Below are 14767 nucleotides of genomic sequence, written 5' to 3' on the forward strand. Positions count from 1 at the left end.
TGTTGTCTCCCTGTTACTGCCTGAATAATATCACCTGTAACTGAGCCACTTAGACTGCCAGCTTTTTGGAATAGTTCAGTTTAGTGTGTGAGAGTGGAGTCCCAGTTCATTACGAGAACTTCATGTGCTTCTGCAACCCAAATATTTGATGAATAGGAATGGTCAGCATGGTGTCAGTCAGAGAGAACGACCTTTCCTCAGGGTAAACGGATATGCTCAAAATTACCCGTGGTTGATGAAGGCTTAGGAGTGGCTTATGATGACTTTTGACTGATTTGTAATTACTTATGAAGCTTTGTATTCAAGTGATTCATGTTTTATGGAAAAATATGGATTTGACTCTGGAACATACTGTGAGATTAGACAACTGAGAAATGTTCAATGAGCATTCTGTGCAATGTGGCCTTTTCCTTTGGAAAACCAGGACAATGCCTTTTCAGTGCCTTCCACAGCTGCATAATGGTTTTGTTTGGCTTTGTTTGTTTCAGAATGTAGAAAAATACAGCAGCTACCCAGTTTACCACAGTGTCTATGAAACCTACGAAATTGTGGAAAGGTTTTATGATCCCACTTTCAAGAATCATCTGACAGTCGCACAGGTACGGGGAGGGCTAGTGTTTGAACTGGCCAACTCCGCTGTTCTTCCTTTCGACTGCAGAGATTATGCAACAGCTCTGAGCAACTATGCTCACATCATCTATAATTTATCAAGGAATCATGAAGAGGAACTGACAACATACAACGTATCCTTTGGTATGCATAGTCTTTCTTCACACTCCTCCCCTGTTAATTCTAGCATTGCCTTATGTTAATCTCTGTTTTAGTCATGATTTGGTATTCACCTTGTGCTGTATGGACAGTAAATAAAACAAGAGCCTCGCCTCTCCTATTGAGACCATGCCACTGTCAAGTAGAGCTATCACTTACAGTCTCATGTTCATTGATCTGTGCATGGTTGACTGGTGTTGGCAACAAGATATGTTTGTCTGTGTCCCTAAAAAAAATCACACTGCTTTGCAGTTTATGGTGTTGGATAATTGTCTGACACTGATTGTAGGATCATAGGATATTTCATAGAATCATAGAATAGTTAGGGTTGGAAAGGACCTTAATATCATCTAGTTCCAACCCCCCTGCCATGGGCAGGGACACCTGGCACTAAACCATGTCACCCAAGACTCTGTCCAACCTGACCTTGAACACCGCCAGGGATGGAGCATTCACAACATCCTTGGGCAACCCATTACAGTGCCTCACCACCCTCATAGTAAAGAACTTCCTTATATCTAACCTAAACTTCCCCTGTGTAAATTAGAAGGAACTTCCCCTGTTTCAGGTTAGATGGAACCTCAGGAGGTCTCTAGGTCAACCTGCCCAAAGCTGGGTCATACCAGTTTGCTGAGAGCTTTATCCCATCTGGTCTTGAAAGCCACGAAGGACGGACACTACAGAACCCCACTGAACCACAATGCTTGATTGTCCTCAGGGTAAAAAGATTCTCCTTATATCCAGCAGAACTTGTCTTGTTTCAATTTATAGATATATGATGGCAAGTGTAAGCACCATGAGAAGTTTGCCTCGAGGCTTGGTAAAGAAGGAATGGTTCATTTCTATGCCATAATGGAGATCTTGTGCTGGCAGGTGAAATTTTATTTTATATTACAGGCATTCATAAGATGCCTCCTGCCTGAGAAGCTTTTATTTTATTGGCAGCATTATATAGCATTCAGTTTAGGACTTGGCTGCTAATGACCAATATCAAGAACATGTGCACACACACATACATACGCATGTACTCTCTGTCTCAAAACTCAGTGTGTGTGGAAAGACATACAAGTAAAACACAGGTTGTTGGGATTTATAAAATCCTGAACCTACCTGAACAACCAGGTTCTGGAAATCATCATATAGTTTTTGATATTTCTGTGCCATCTTCAAGTAGCAAATGATAATATTCACAAAAATACTGTTTTCTATTGTCTCCAAGGCACAGAATTGCATCATTTTTAATGTAAGAATATAGGGTCATCCGACTTTCATCCAGTAAGAATTGACAGCTCACAATCACAGTGAAAGATAAACCTGTAATTTGAAAAATGTGATTTGTTTCATGATTCCTTCAGTATTTGAAGTTAAATACGTCCTTCTTGCTCCCTCCAGATGCCCTCTTTTCAGCTGTGAAGAATTTTACAGAAGTTGCTGCTAGCTTTCATGAGAGACTGCAACAAATAGATAGCAATAAGTAAGTTTAACTCTTTTAATTCCAGTCACATATTCCACATAGTCTTCTGGGCTCAGAGGACATAGTCTTCACTTGCATTTAGTGCCCTGAATAACCTTGGTGACAAGTAACTGTCAGTCATTTGTTTCATTGGAAGTCCTTATGGACTCTTGTCTTTAAGGATGTGGTTACTCTAGGAAGAAAAGTGTAGAAATGTTGAATTAGTGGACACCAGAGACACTGCAGAGCCTGGGAGTCCACCCATGTTAGCTTTGAAAAGTATCCAAGCTAATTAGTGGCAATTCTTGAAGGGTTTGAGTTGAGGAGCAGTGCAGGATGATACATGGATGTGACTAGAATGCTGGTTAGCATGAGCAGAGCCAGCTCAGGTGTATCACTCCCTCTAAGTAGAGACATGTCCTAAGATTTTGTCACTACATTATCGTTAAGGAACAAATGTTGACTCATGGTCTGTCTTTGACAGCAGTCTAGTTGTCAAGATACTGCTACCACTTAATGAAAGGAAAAAATCAGCTGTACCGTTATTGTATTTGTGCCAAGATTTTGGATAAGCTTTCAAGAAATTCTGTGCACCTCCTGTGCCAAAAGGCCTAATTTGACTTAATTCTTATTCTTGGTAGGCCGTGCCCAGATGACAAGCCAAACTTCCTTTTGTTTATACATAGGTGTATGATATCCTGCTTGGGAAGAATCTAATTTAGCCGTATGCTGACCCTTATGGAAGAGTAAGTGAGAATAAAAGCCATCCTTTTAAGGGCAGCAATTTTCAGGACGAATAAACAATCAATAATTTCATATGTAAAATATGACATTTATGACATACAACATGTATGTGATATTTTCAGAATGGTTTCATTGATGGATGGCCTAAATTTAAGCTTTAATTCAACCAACCAGTTTTAGTTTCTTTTTACACCAATGTAAACTTGAAACAGTTTCATTGTCAGTAGTTGAATTACTCCTAAGATTACTGTGATATAAATTTTAGCTATTCTTTTATTGTTGTATGGCTTTGAAGACTACAGTAAGTTCCTTTGTATAGAAATTACCAAACCCACATAAATTCAGTATAATCTTAACAGTTCTTTTATTTGTTAAGCATCAGAGCTATTCAGAGCACACAAACACAGTCTCTGCTCTAGGGAGTTAAAAATCTATCATCAGAAAAACGCAATTCTTGGATGGCTCAAGAGATGATTCTAACATGACAAGGTTCCTGTTTCGCAGATGTTGTGGCTTTACATAAAAATAAATATGATTTCATTAAAGTAATTTGCAGCTGGCTGGCTTTGTGGAAAATAGGGTTTTTAGAAAACTTTTACAGAAGAAGGGAATGGTCTGCCTAAGCATCGTAGTGAAAAGAAGATAAGGAATAGATGCAGCATGGGAGAAAACACCTGAAAGTCTCTGTCTTCTTTGACACTATTCCTTGGTCTTTAAAAGCACCTTTAAGAAACTGTCAGGTTATGAGGCAGACTGTCTCATAGTACAGATCAGCATAATTCTGTTGTGTAAGTTAGCTGATATGGGTTGTCTTTTGTGGGCTACACTTGAAGTTCTGGTGTCCTTCATAAATCCAGAGCTGTGTACACTGGGGCACAGGATGAGAATGGGCCAAACACTCTATAGCTAACAGAGTCCCATTTTCTTTTTAGCCCACTTGCTGTCAGATCACTGAATGATCAGCTCATGCTTCTAGAAAGGGCTTTCATCGATCCTCTTGGATTACCTGGCAGGCCATTCTATAGGTAAGAGAGGCTTGGTTTTCACTTTCTGCCTGGAGTACCCTATGAGAATTCCTTTAAGATTTGCAGGTCTCTAAATGGAATTGTAATGATTCTATTCAACATGGTAAAAGTAAACAGGATAAATAAGATTGAAAAGGGAAGACATTAGGGAAAACTTCCAGAAGATACACTATACAGAAGGAGGACAAGTCTTGTTGGAAGCCTATTCAGATCCATAAACCTACTCCCATTGATTTCATCGGGCTTATAAACAGACCTAAAAGTTTGGCCCTTGACTCAGTTCAAGTAATTTCAGTGGTAAATGATCTTAGGAAATTATTATTATTTGAAAGTGACATAGGGTATAATTGGAGTATCTACAATTTGATTGGTTATAACACAGCAGTCATGCTAGCAAATACAGTGTAGTGGGCTGTACTTCAACAGCAATGAATTCAGTAGTCCTCTCATCCAGTTCAAGAAGTAAATATTGTTGGAGAGGCAGAATAGTAAAGTGTAGCTTTTCAATCCTTCTGCATAATGCAGAACAATAATCTTTCCACTGAAAAATGTTGAAGGAGAGCTTAAGATCTGCAGATCTCTCAGTATCTACAGTATCTACCTTTCATAGCTTGTGATTAAAAATTGGTTGAGAACAGTCTCTGGTTAAAGCATCAACTTTCCTGCTTCAAATTATGCTTGTTTATATTGGAGATTGTGTATATCTATGAGAAAAAGAAGCTGGCTTTTTTTGTCTCTTATCTTATTTTAGATGAGAGACAAGGGACAAGGAAATACTTTGGTCAACTTCATCTTCAGTCATCATAGCTATAAAGTTTGAGAATTCCCATGGAATAACATAGCTCATGTTACTTTCTTGCTTTGTAGATTATAGGTACTATTGCTGCAATGGTTTTATTTATTTACCTCTTCAGTGACAAGAATTTAACAGGTTATATATAAACAGATTTGTTTTATCCAGAAAATAATGTTTTATTTTCCTAATGCAGAATATTGTTCTCTTTTTCCCCTTGAATTCTCTACAGACATATTATCTTTGCTCCGAGCAGCCATAACAAGTACGCAGGAGAATCATTCCCAGGGATCTATGATGCCATGTTTGATATTGAAAGCAAAGCGGATCAGCATGAGGCCTGGGAAGAAGTTAAGAGGCAGATTTCCATTGCAGCCTTCACTGTACAGGCAGCAGCAGAAACACTGAAAGAAGTAGGATAAATATCAACAACATTATCATCAGTGAGGACAACATTTGACAGTCTGCAGAAGCCTTAAAAACAGAGCATTTAAAAACACTAGGAGGATTATTACAAAGAACACAAAATCCAAAAAGACCTTGTTCTTTGCACATAATATACGCAAGCGGAATGCATTTAGCAATGCTAACAAGGTAATGTACTCCACTCAGAAAGCTCAGGCTGAAGATATTTCCTGAAGTGAGAGTGAAAAGCTGTGATGTTTTCTCTCAGCTTCATATTTTAAGAATTGCCAACCACTGGATTTATTTTCAGAGCTTTGAATTTTGCTAGCTTGATTACTCTAGCAGTCTTCATAGTGCATCAGGAAGTCAAAAGTCATTTCATGTTTCTGTCATTGTCTAGTTTTATTTGTTTTTTTATTATTTACCTTGGGGTTACATAATTATACTGCAGCATAGCCCTTTCAGCTCTCCTTTTACACAAGGGTTCATGTATGAAGATTAGAAAACTGTCACATACCATGTGCTGGATGTATAGTATTATACCAAGTTTTGGGCAGCCAGCCCAGAATACTCATCCATGACGTTCTTCTCTTCACATGCTGAGTCTCACAGCTTTTTGCAAATAAAATTAAGCAAGAAGCCTTCTAGTCACTGGAGTGAAAACAAGGTAATCCATCTTGTCAGATATATAATCATCTCGCAAAGCATGTCTTCCGAGATGAAGACCTACTTTTATTCTTTCATCCAAAATCTACCCCTGCTATGACTTATCCATAACAAGGTATTTTTAATATGAAGAAAATTAGGAGGAAAAAGAAGTCCTCAGTCCTTAGTTTCAAATTAACCAAACTATTACCATTTTTGTACAGTCTCTATTTCTGATATTGCTGTGCAGCTTACTCTTATGACAGCTGAAAAGACTACAATGAGACAACTGAGATCAGACTGAGAAGTCTCAGAAAATCAGATCCTGTCATTTGATGCTCCACCACTGGAGGACTGCTAACATCTTGGACAGAAATACTTCGTGTGATTCTATCTGCCATTTTAGATGAGGCCTCCACCATGTCTTAGAAGACTGTCGCATGATCTGATGGTTTTCGGTGTCATAGTAGATTCTTTTTCTTTTCCTTAAAACATCATTCATAAGTATTTCAACTCTTCACATTAAAACCCTTTAGGCAAGTTAACTATTAAATAACTCATTATTTTACTTAAATGCTGGTCTTTCTCATAAAATAATCCAGTTTACCAGACTATGGGAAATGCTCTTATACCCAAAGTTATTGCCCAGTTATTTTCCCATTTTTATGACAGTGATTGGGGTAAAACCACAGAGATGTCTCCTCCCAAATCTAATTGTGCTAATGTGAGACATTGCTGTTTCTAACTGTTTTAGTGCTGCTGGCTGCTCCACTGTTTCTTTTGCCAGTGGAGGATTCAGTATGATGGTCTATAATCCACCTCTTGCAAAATTAGTTGTTTCAGTTAAGTTTCATTAGGGCCCTTTTTGCAATAGCTAGCAGGTAATATACAAATACAGATAGTTACACTCTGAAACGACAGCAACATCCATTAAATAAAATAAATTGTGGATTAAAAGAACCCCAACAACTACCACTGCAGGGAATAGGATATAGGAACAGAAATTCTGCCTCTCCTATTGACTGTTCCCCTGCATACAAAAGATATAAGTTAGAGTGGTCCAGAGAGAGGAAGCACCCATAAGGCTGGTTGTAACACCATGTTTTATGTGACATTTAGGTAAGGTGGGGTTCAAACTGTCCACTTCTTGCCTCCATATTTGGGTCTGCTTTGTGAATCATCTTTGTTCAGTGCAAACCACAACTTGTAGCAGTTGAATTTTTAAAGCAAATGGAGCTTTGCTTACTTTTTTAATGGAAGAGTATTTTTAGATGAACTTCAGCGCAGCTATTTCCCAAACCTACTTGTTTCCCCACTCACTTGTCAGCATGAAACTTTTCTCATCTCCATTCTGAGGAGCCTAATGCTTGATGCTGACCTCTTGAGACAGCCACTGTGATTCTTATCCTTAGCTCTTCCAGCATCATCTTCGGTGTTCCTAGCCCCACTGCAGAAAGCCACCACTATTTACAACTTTGTTATGACAAACCAGCACTTGTTCTGCTTTTCCTCAGTATGGGCTGCAACTTCTGCCTGCTCAACAGCTTCTTCAAGAGTCTTCTAAGACATCTTTGCAGTCTTATCTGGGACTTGCAGAGAGGGGAAGACGGGCAGCGGGGTAGTAAGCATCATAGGTATTCCATGGTAAGCTGTCTGCGCTTTTAAGTATGTTCCTTGGAATCCTTTGTTTTTGTGAGGAAGGAGCACCGGTGTCAGGTTCTGCAAGCCCTAATTTAGACATGGCAGCATCTAGCATTTAGGAACATTATGGCCTGTTCTGAAGTTCTTGATCAGTTTTTAAATTTAAAATAGAGATGCTTTTTAGTCTTCAACATGCTTTTAGTCAAGATGCTTTTAATCTTCCCTTCTGTGGAAGTTCTGGTAAGAACATTCTTCTCCCTGAATCATTTTTTATTGTCAGTATTCTATGGAATCTAGATATAGCTGTTGCAGCCTTCAGTTCCTCAAAGACTATTCCAGGCAGAAGTGGCTGGTGTCATTACTGGACAGCAAGGGGCAAAGCCTCTGTTGCTGATTTGATTTGTAGTTAGCTGTCCAAGCCATATGTCAAAATATATGCATGGATGCATGTGCAACTGTCCATTTCCTGTATGTGTCACTAGGATTATGAGTTCTAAACATAAAGCAAAAGATGAAAGAGTAGTTGGTTATGCTCTGAGAAATGTCATTTCACCTGACTCATCTACTAGGATGATACAAAGAAGCGAGGGTCATATTTCACATTTATGAACATCAAGCCGATTGACATGTGCCAGCAGATGAAGACATCTAGTTCCTACCAGACAAGTGGAAAACAATGGTTAAACAAATAATATGAGTTAAGAGCACTGTCTGTTAATATATTCTGGCAAACTTTGTACTGCACTGGGAAACATTTCCAGTCCATTGTTTTTTAGAGCTCAAAAAACTGTCTGAAGCAGCCACATGAGCAAGGAGGTGTATGCTATGAAGCTGTTTACTAAGGAAAGACAATGAGAAGCCAGATACAGGAATAACTACTTTTTAAGTATCTGTATATTTTGTTAGATTGGCCAGGGTATCCCACAAGCATAGCTATTACCCAACTAAGCTCTGAGTGCGAAATCCTTTTCTATACAGGAAGTCAAGATAAGGTTTGTGCACCAATTCTTCTTCAGTGAAGTAAAATATAAAAGTTGCTTGTTTTTTTTTTTTCCTAGATGTCTACATTAAGCTGAAATCCACAGTAAAAAATGCTAAGTGCTATTGATTGAATTAGCTGTTTTGGCTCTCAAGCTTTGACATTATTCCACAGCAACTGCAAAACAAAGACTGTTGAATTAAGTAAAAGAATAAAGTCAGTTGTTAACAGGAACAAAACCTAAAATCAGCTATGTTGTACTTACAGTTTATTGTTCATCTAACGTGAGCCAGTTGTGCATGTAACTACAGATGCTTCCAGCTAGAGATTGCCATTAGCAGAGTTGTTTACTGTAATCAACTTTCAGTTCTTTTATTTTCTAAATATTCTGTAATTAATGTTTGGAACAGCTACGATCCTGATACCAGACAGATCCTTGCAAACACTCATTTGGCTTTCACGGTTATTGCAGACAAACTTGCCGAGTCATTGATTTATATATGGCAGTAGATGACTTAATTATAAGACAAGAGCTTTTGAAGTATTTAGGAGGCAGAGGAAGGAGCCAAGGAACCTAGCTGGGCATTGCGGCATTGTTGAGAGCATCCTTTGCAATTTTATCAATTACATTAAAGAATCTAGAGGGCAAATGTAAAAGGAACAGTATTGTTTGAAGAAGGGACTTCATGATACATGATCTCAAATTAGGTGCTGTCAAAATTTGCCAAAGAACTCCACACAATGACCATCCAATGCATTAAGAGTCTAAATCAAATGGAATTAAACATTTCCATGTGTGGAAAAGGTAGAAACTATGCTTGTATTAAAATGAATCCTTGCTTTTGTAAAGCCAGCAATGTCGATGTTACTTTGGTTGAATCGTCTGCTGATAAGTCCAGAGGAGGATGACACAGATGCTCAAAGGGCTGGAGTGTCTCTCCTATGAAGACAGTCCGAGAGAGTTGGGCTTGTTCGGCCTGGAGAAGAGAAGACTCCAAGAAGACCTTAGAGCAGCTTCCAGTGCCTAAAGGGAGCTACAGGAAGCTTGAGAGGGGTTTTTTACAAGGGCTTGTAGGGATAGGATAAGGAGGAATGGCTTTAGGCATTAAGATTAGATATTAGGAAGAAATTCTTCACTATGAGGTGGTGAGGCACTGGCAAAGATTGCCCAGAGAAGCTGTGGCTGCCCAATGCCTGACATCGTTCAAGGCCAGGTTGGACATGGCTTTGAGCAACCTGCTCTAGTGGAAGGTGTCCCTGCCCATGGCAGGGGGTTGGAACCAGATGAGCTTTAAGGTCCCTTCCAGCCCAAACTATTCTATGATTCTGTGACCTGGTGGCATAATTTCTAAAGTAAAGATGCTGTCGACACAGATCTTACTTCAGGTGCTGGTTTAGCTGCCACAGAGCAATCACTGGTAGTCAAGATCTTTGAGATGTTCTCTTCTCTGTTTGTGTGAGCAGTTTTAAATGTGCTGCTGGATAGGCAATACCGTGGTGGAGCGGAACAGCCAACTTCCATAGCTGGAGTCAGAGAAAATTCTATTCTTTCCTTGACAGACAGCAGCTCCCTGGGGCAGGGATTATAATGAATGGAAGCATATCACACAATTACAGGGTTGGAGGAGAATTGGGGAGGTCTCTATTCTAAACTCCTCTCAAAGCAGGGTGAGCTGCAAGGTCAGAACAGGTTGCACAGAGCTTTATTGAGTACAGTCTTGAAAATCTCCAAGGATGGAGACCGCATAACCTCCCTGCAACATATTCTAGTGCTTCACTGCCCTTCTGATGGAAAAGCTTTTCCTTATATCCAGACAGAACCTTTTTGTTATTTCAGCTTATGATTGTTGTTTCTCATCCTCCTGTCATGTGCCACTGAAGAGGCTGGCTCTGTCTTCTTGAGAAACTTCCTGTGCATGCTCGAAACTATCATTTGGTTTATGTTCCATGTACAGCCCTTTACTCTCTCTGCCCCACTGAGTACATTCCTCCTGTAGGAGAAAGGGTCAAAGTTTGCAAGCTGAACTTGCCAGCTGCCAGCAGTGTAAACTTTCTTTTAGCTAGAATCTGATCATGGACTTCTGAAGTTCAAGATAACAGAGACACTGACTCAAAGCATCAAAATACACTACCCTCTTAATCTGGTAGTCAGATAGCTGCTGAGGCTGTGAGTTCTGAGGGACTGTGCAACTGGCAGAGTCAGGAGGAAACCACTGATTTGCAATTGTGGTTGAGCATTCCCAGTTACCATTTCTCCTCCAAGAGCTGCTTTTACCACAAACTAAACCCCTCTGAACTCTCCAGCCACAAGTTCACCCTTCAGTCAAACAGTAGGTCAAGCAGCACGACAGTGCCATATCTTTCTTACAGCAGATATTAACCTTTGAGGAATGGTTGATGAGCAGCTACAACCTACAATTTACAAACCCTGGCATTTTTGTGTATATTATATATTTTTATATATTGTTGGTATTGCCAATTGGCTGCATAGCATAACTATGCATTCAGCACAGAAACGCAAGCTTGTTTTGCATTGAGCATATGCATCCTTGCCATTTTTGAAGCTTTTCTAGTCTATGAGGGATATCTATAGAAATATATATATATATGGTGGGTTTTATCTAAGTAGAATATATAGCAAGTTCTGCTAGCTGCAGCTGAACTTCACTCTTGTTTTCACTCTCAACACAAGCAATTCTCACCCCTCCTGAGCTCAATATGAGGCCCGTGCAGTAACTCTTTTCTTGCTAGTTTTAAAAATGATATTAATTTGAAGAAGTACTGTCTATTTAATGGTAAGCACTATTAGGTACTATTAAGTAATTATTAATATCAATCAATATTAATTAATTTATATTAAGTAATAATATTAATTAAGAAGAAGTATTGTGTATTGTATGGTTTGTTTGTGGTTTAGACCTTTTTTTGCAGTTTTGTCACCTGGTCTAAGGTAAGAAGTCCCTTTTCTAAGTAGACTTATCATAGGTTTTTTTTTTTGCATAGTTTTTGTGACTAAGGATTGGTTTTATCTCTCATCAGCCTCAAGTCTTAACTTTGATTAAACTTAGACTAAAATGGGCATTTTCAATATTGGAGGAAATACCCAGCTATTATCAGAGAAGCAGTCATGGCAGTATCTCACTGGTAATATCTTAGTTCTAACAGGAAAAGCTCCATGTAAATCAATAAGGTGACAAATGGATGTTGCTTTAATTTGGCTGGGAAGCAACTCAAAGAGAGATGAGTTTTATGAGAGACTGATTGTCTTAACAGCTCTGAGCTCTCTCCATGGCTGCTAAGTGAGATGTTCAGTAACAGCTGAGAGTGAGATGAGGTTTGTCTTGGAGCAGCTTTTTCCACCTCCTCACAGATGTGATTTGCATTCCAGGCATGCTGTACTTCAGATCTCACAGTGTCAGGCTCATTTGGCTCTTGCTCCAGCTATTCCAAGGAGCATTTGTCAGACATGATACTGCAACTTTGGCTTTGTGATTTAGTAATGTGGCCATGTCCCAGGACTCAGGAAACCGTGAACATGCAGGATAGATACAGCATTCCTTATGATGCATATATTGTAAGTGTTAGAACCAGCAAAGGGCAGAAATAAAGGGGGTACAAAAACAAAAAAAGAAGGGAAAAAGAAACATGTTAAAGAGGACCCCATCTTCCAGCCCAGGCACTGAGGGATGTGGAAGCTGGTATAGAGGAGGCACTGTTACCAAGTCAAAACTTACATTTTGCCTGGGTGAGTGGTATTTGTATAGCCTTTATATGCTGTTTTTCTCCTTTCTCCACAAGAACTGTGTCAATGAGATAGCTCAGGGATAATCTGGAACATATCAGCAGGGAATTTTAAAAATTTATGTATAAAATAAATACGATCCAACAAAAATTCTTGTGTAGTAACGTCACTCCTTACACTGGCCTCTAGAGTGTAGCAAGCTGATTCATAGAATAGAACACAATAATTTGGGTTGAAGGGCACCACCAAAGGTCATACAGTCAAACCTCCCCTGCACTGGGCAGGGACATCTTCAACTAATCTGGTTGCTCAGAGCCATGCCCAGCCTGGCCTTGAGTGTCTCCAGGGATGGGGCATCCACCACCTCCATGGGCAACCTGTGCCAGTGGTTTACCACCCTCATTATGAAAAATCTCTACCTTGTATCTAGTCTGAATCTACCTTCTTTTAGTTTAAAACCATTACCTCTTGTCTTACTGCAACAGGGCCTACTAAAAAGTCTACCCCTTTAGGTACTGAAAGCTTCTCTAAGGTCTCCCCAGAGACCTCCTCTTCCCCTTCCCCTTCCCCTTCCTCTTCCTCTTCCTCTTCCTCTTCCTCTTCCTCTTCCTCTTCCTCTTCTCCAGCTGAACAAGACCAGCTCTCTCAGCCTGTCTTCATAGGAGAGCTTCTCCAGCCCTCTAATCATCTTTGTGGCCTCTTCTGGACTCACTTCAACACGTCCATGGAAGAAGCACTAAGTAGTCCCTTATTAAGCTAAAAGAGAAGAACAGATGTTTCAAGAATTTAGGACTGGAAAGAATACAGGAATTCCAATTTATGAAAACACAAGGCTTTACAATGTGGCTTTATTCAACACTGGAGTAGGACTATAGCCATTTGTGAGGAGACCAACCTGCTTTAAAACAGTGGCAGAGTTGTTAGGTAATCTGATCAAGCAATACATAGGTGAAGTTCATTGCTTTTATATGCTTGATGAAGAGCATGGGCTTGAATATGACAGGATGCAGAACTGATTTATGAAGACTGTCACTTTCTTTCCCAGTGAATAATTCACTTGTTTATAAGCCCCCAAAATCAGCCCAGATCAGCCAGTAACCTGAGCACCTCAACCTAGTTAGAATAAGTGTCTTTTTACAGGGACTTCACTTTCTGATTGTAATGTTTTAACTCTGTGGCTCTTCCGAATAGCAGACTTCTCTGCCATTGGTATCAAACTCCCACTCTTGCTCTGGTGCGTGTGAGCCACCAGACAGCCACGGAAACACGAAGAAACTGCTTCAACATTGCCATCAATGCATGGACCAGTCCAGGGCACCCCAGATCTCTGTTCTTTTTCACACACTCAGTGTTGCCAGCTCCAAACTTTACAAAAATGATAGTTATTGTCATCAGCCTAAGACAGGATCCAAAAGCACAAAATTAAGAATAGGTCTGGCACCAGAGCAGGGCAGGCCTGGTATAAACGCTTTCTTGGGTTGGTTTGCATTGGCTAGAGGTCTTGGGCACTCCACAAGCTCACAAATGGCACTGGGTATTCATCTGTTAGGAACCGAACACTCTCTGCAGAATAATTCACGTGTTTAAAGTTAGGTGCTTAGTGCACTTTAGATATCCTATGGTGTCTGTCCTCATCACAGGAACCCTCCTGTATATTGCAGCTCTGTGGCAGAGGAGTCAGGAGTGAAGTAAAGCTGGAGAAAAAAGGGTGAGGTGTGGGAGAAGATGTTTTAATTTTTGTCTTTGTTTCTCGCTACCCAAGTCTGTTTTAATCTGTAATAAATTAAACTATTTTCCCCTAATTAGAGTCTGGTTTGCCTATGATGGTGGTTGGCAAGTGATGTCCCTGCCTTTACCTCAATCCATGAGCTTTTTCATCTTACTTCCTGCCTCTGTCCTGTCGTGGAGTGCATGTGATTCAAGGCATACTGTGTGTTGTACTTGCATTTAAATGGAATATAATATGCTCCACCAATGGTCCATGCACGGATTGTAAGAACATGCCAGAGCTAATAACTGGTAGTACTAAGACTGTATTTTAAGTGGTAAAAGGCTCTTGGTTGCTGCTGTTGTTCAACCTCAGCACCGTGGATGCCCTTATCACTTTAAAAAACCACAGGCACAGAAATAAACCTATTTCATACTTTCTCACTGTTGCTATTCTTACCTTCTTCCTCCACTGATGTTATCATCATGTGAGGTCTAATTTAGATAGCAATCTCCAAAAGCCCTGTCACTTTACCGTCTATTATATGCCAGTCCTACACCTGTAGTGCTATATAAATGTTAATAATACATCAATATGCTCATTCTTTAGGAGGTCTGTAGGTGGAATTCCATCTGGTTTGTAGATGTCAAGTGAGTTGTTGGTGTGAAAAGTCCTTGCTGTTCAGAATTTGTGATGGCTTATGAGCAGCTGGGAAATGACAGAAACTGGACGTGTTTATCATCTGAATGTGGACATCCAGCTGTATGCTTAAGACTCTGGCTGTGACTGGTGCTGAGCACCCAAGTGGTGTAATTCTTCGCTAGTCTCTAAAAAGCCCTTACTGAAGTAATTAGGACACCAGCA

At 39.9% G+C, this 14767-nt stretch overlaps 1 protein-coding gene across 2 annotated transcripts in view; it reads left to right on the top strand.

Annotated features, from left to right (window-relative positions):
* LOC134174374 (putative N-acetylated-alpha-linked acidic dipeptidase) overlaps window positions 1-5827 on the top strand; it is a 30578-nt gene extending 24751 nt beyond the window's left edge. Inside the window, exons 16-19 of one of the 2 annotated variants that reach the window (XM_062639284.1) lie at window positions 489-753; window positions 2161-2242; window positions 3898-3990; window positions 5016-5827. In XM_062639284.1, coding sequence (XP_062495268.1) covers window positions 489-753; window positions 2161-2242; window positions 3898-3990; window positions 5016-5205 — 630 coding nt within the window. In that variant the 3' untranslated portion in view covers window positions 5206-5827. Of the gene's footprint in view, window positions 1-488; window positions 754-2160; window positions 2243-3897; window positions 3991-5015 lie in introns of those variants that run through there. The other variant, XR_009968619.1, reaches the window with a different exon arrangement.
* The last annotated feature ends 8940 nt before the right edge of the window (window positions 5828-14767 follow it).

The sequence above is a fragment of the Pezoporus occidentalis genome, unplaced genomic scaffold (genome assembly GCF_034315485.1).
Source record: "Pezoporus occidentalis ecotype Australia unplaced genomic scaffold, CSIRO_AGI_Poc_V1 ctg6, whole genome shotgun sequence".
Classification (NCBI taxonomy): Eukaryota; Metazoa; Chordata; class Aves; order Psittaciformes; family Psittacidae; genus Pezoporus; species Pezoporus occidentalis.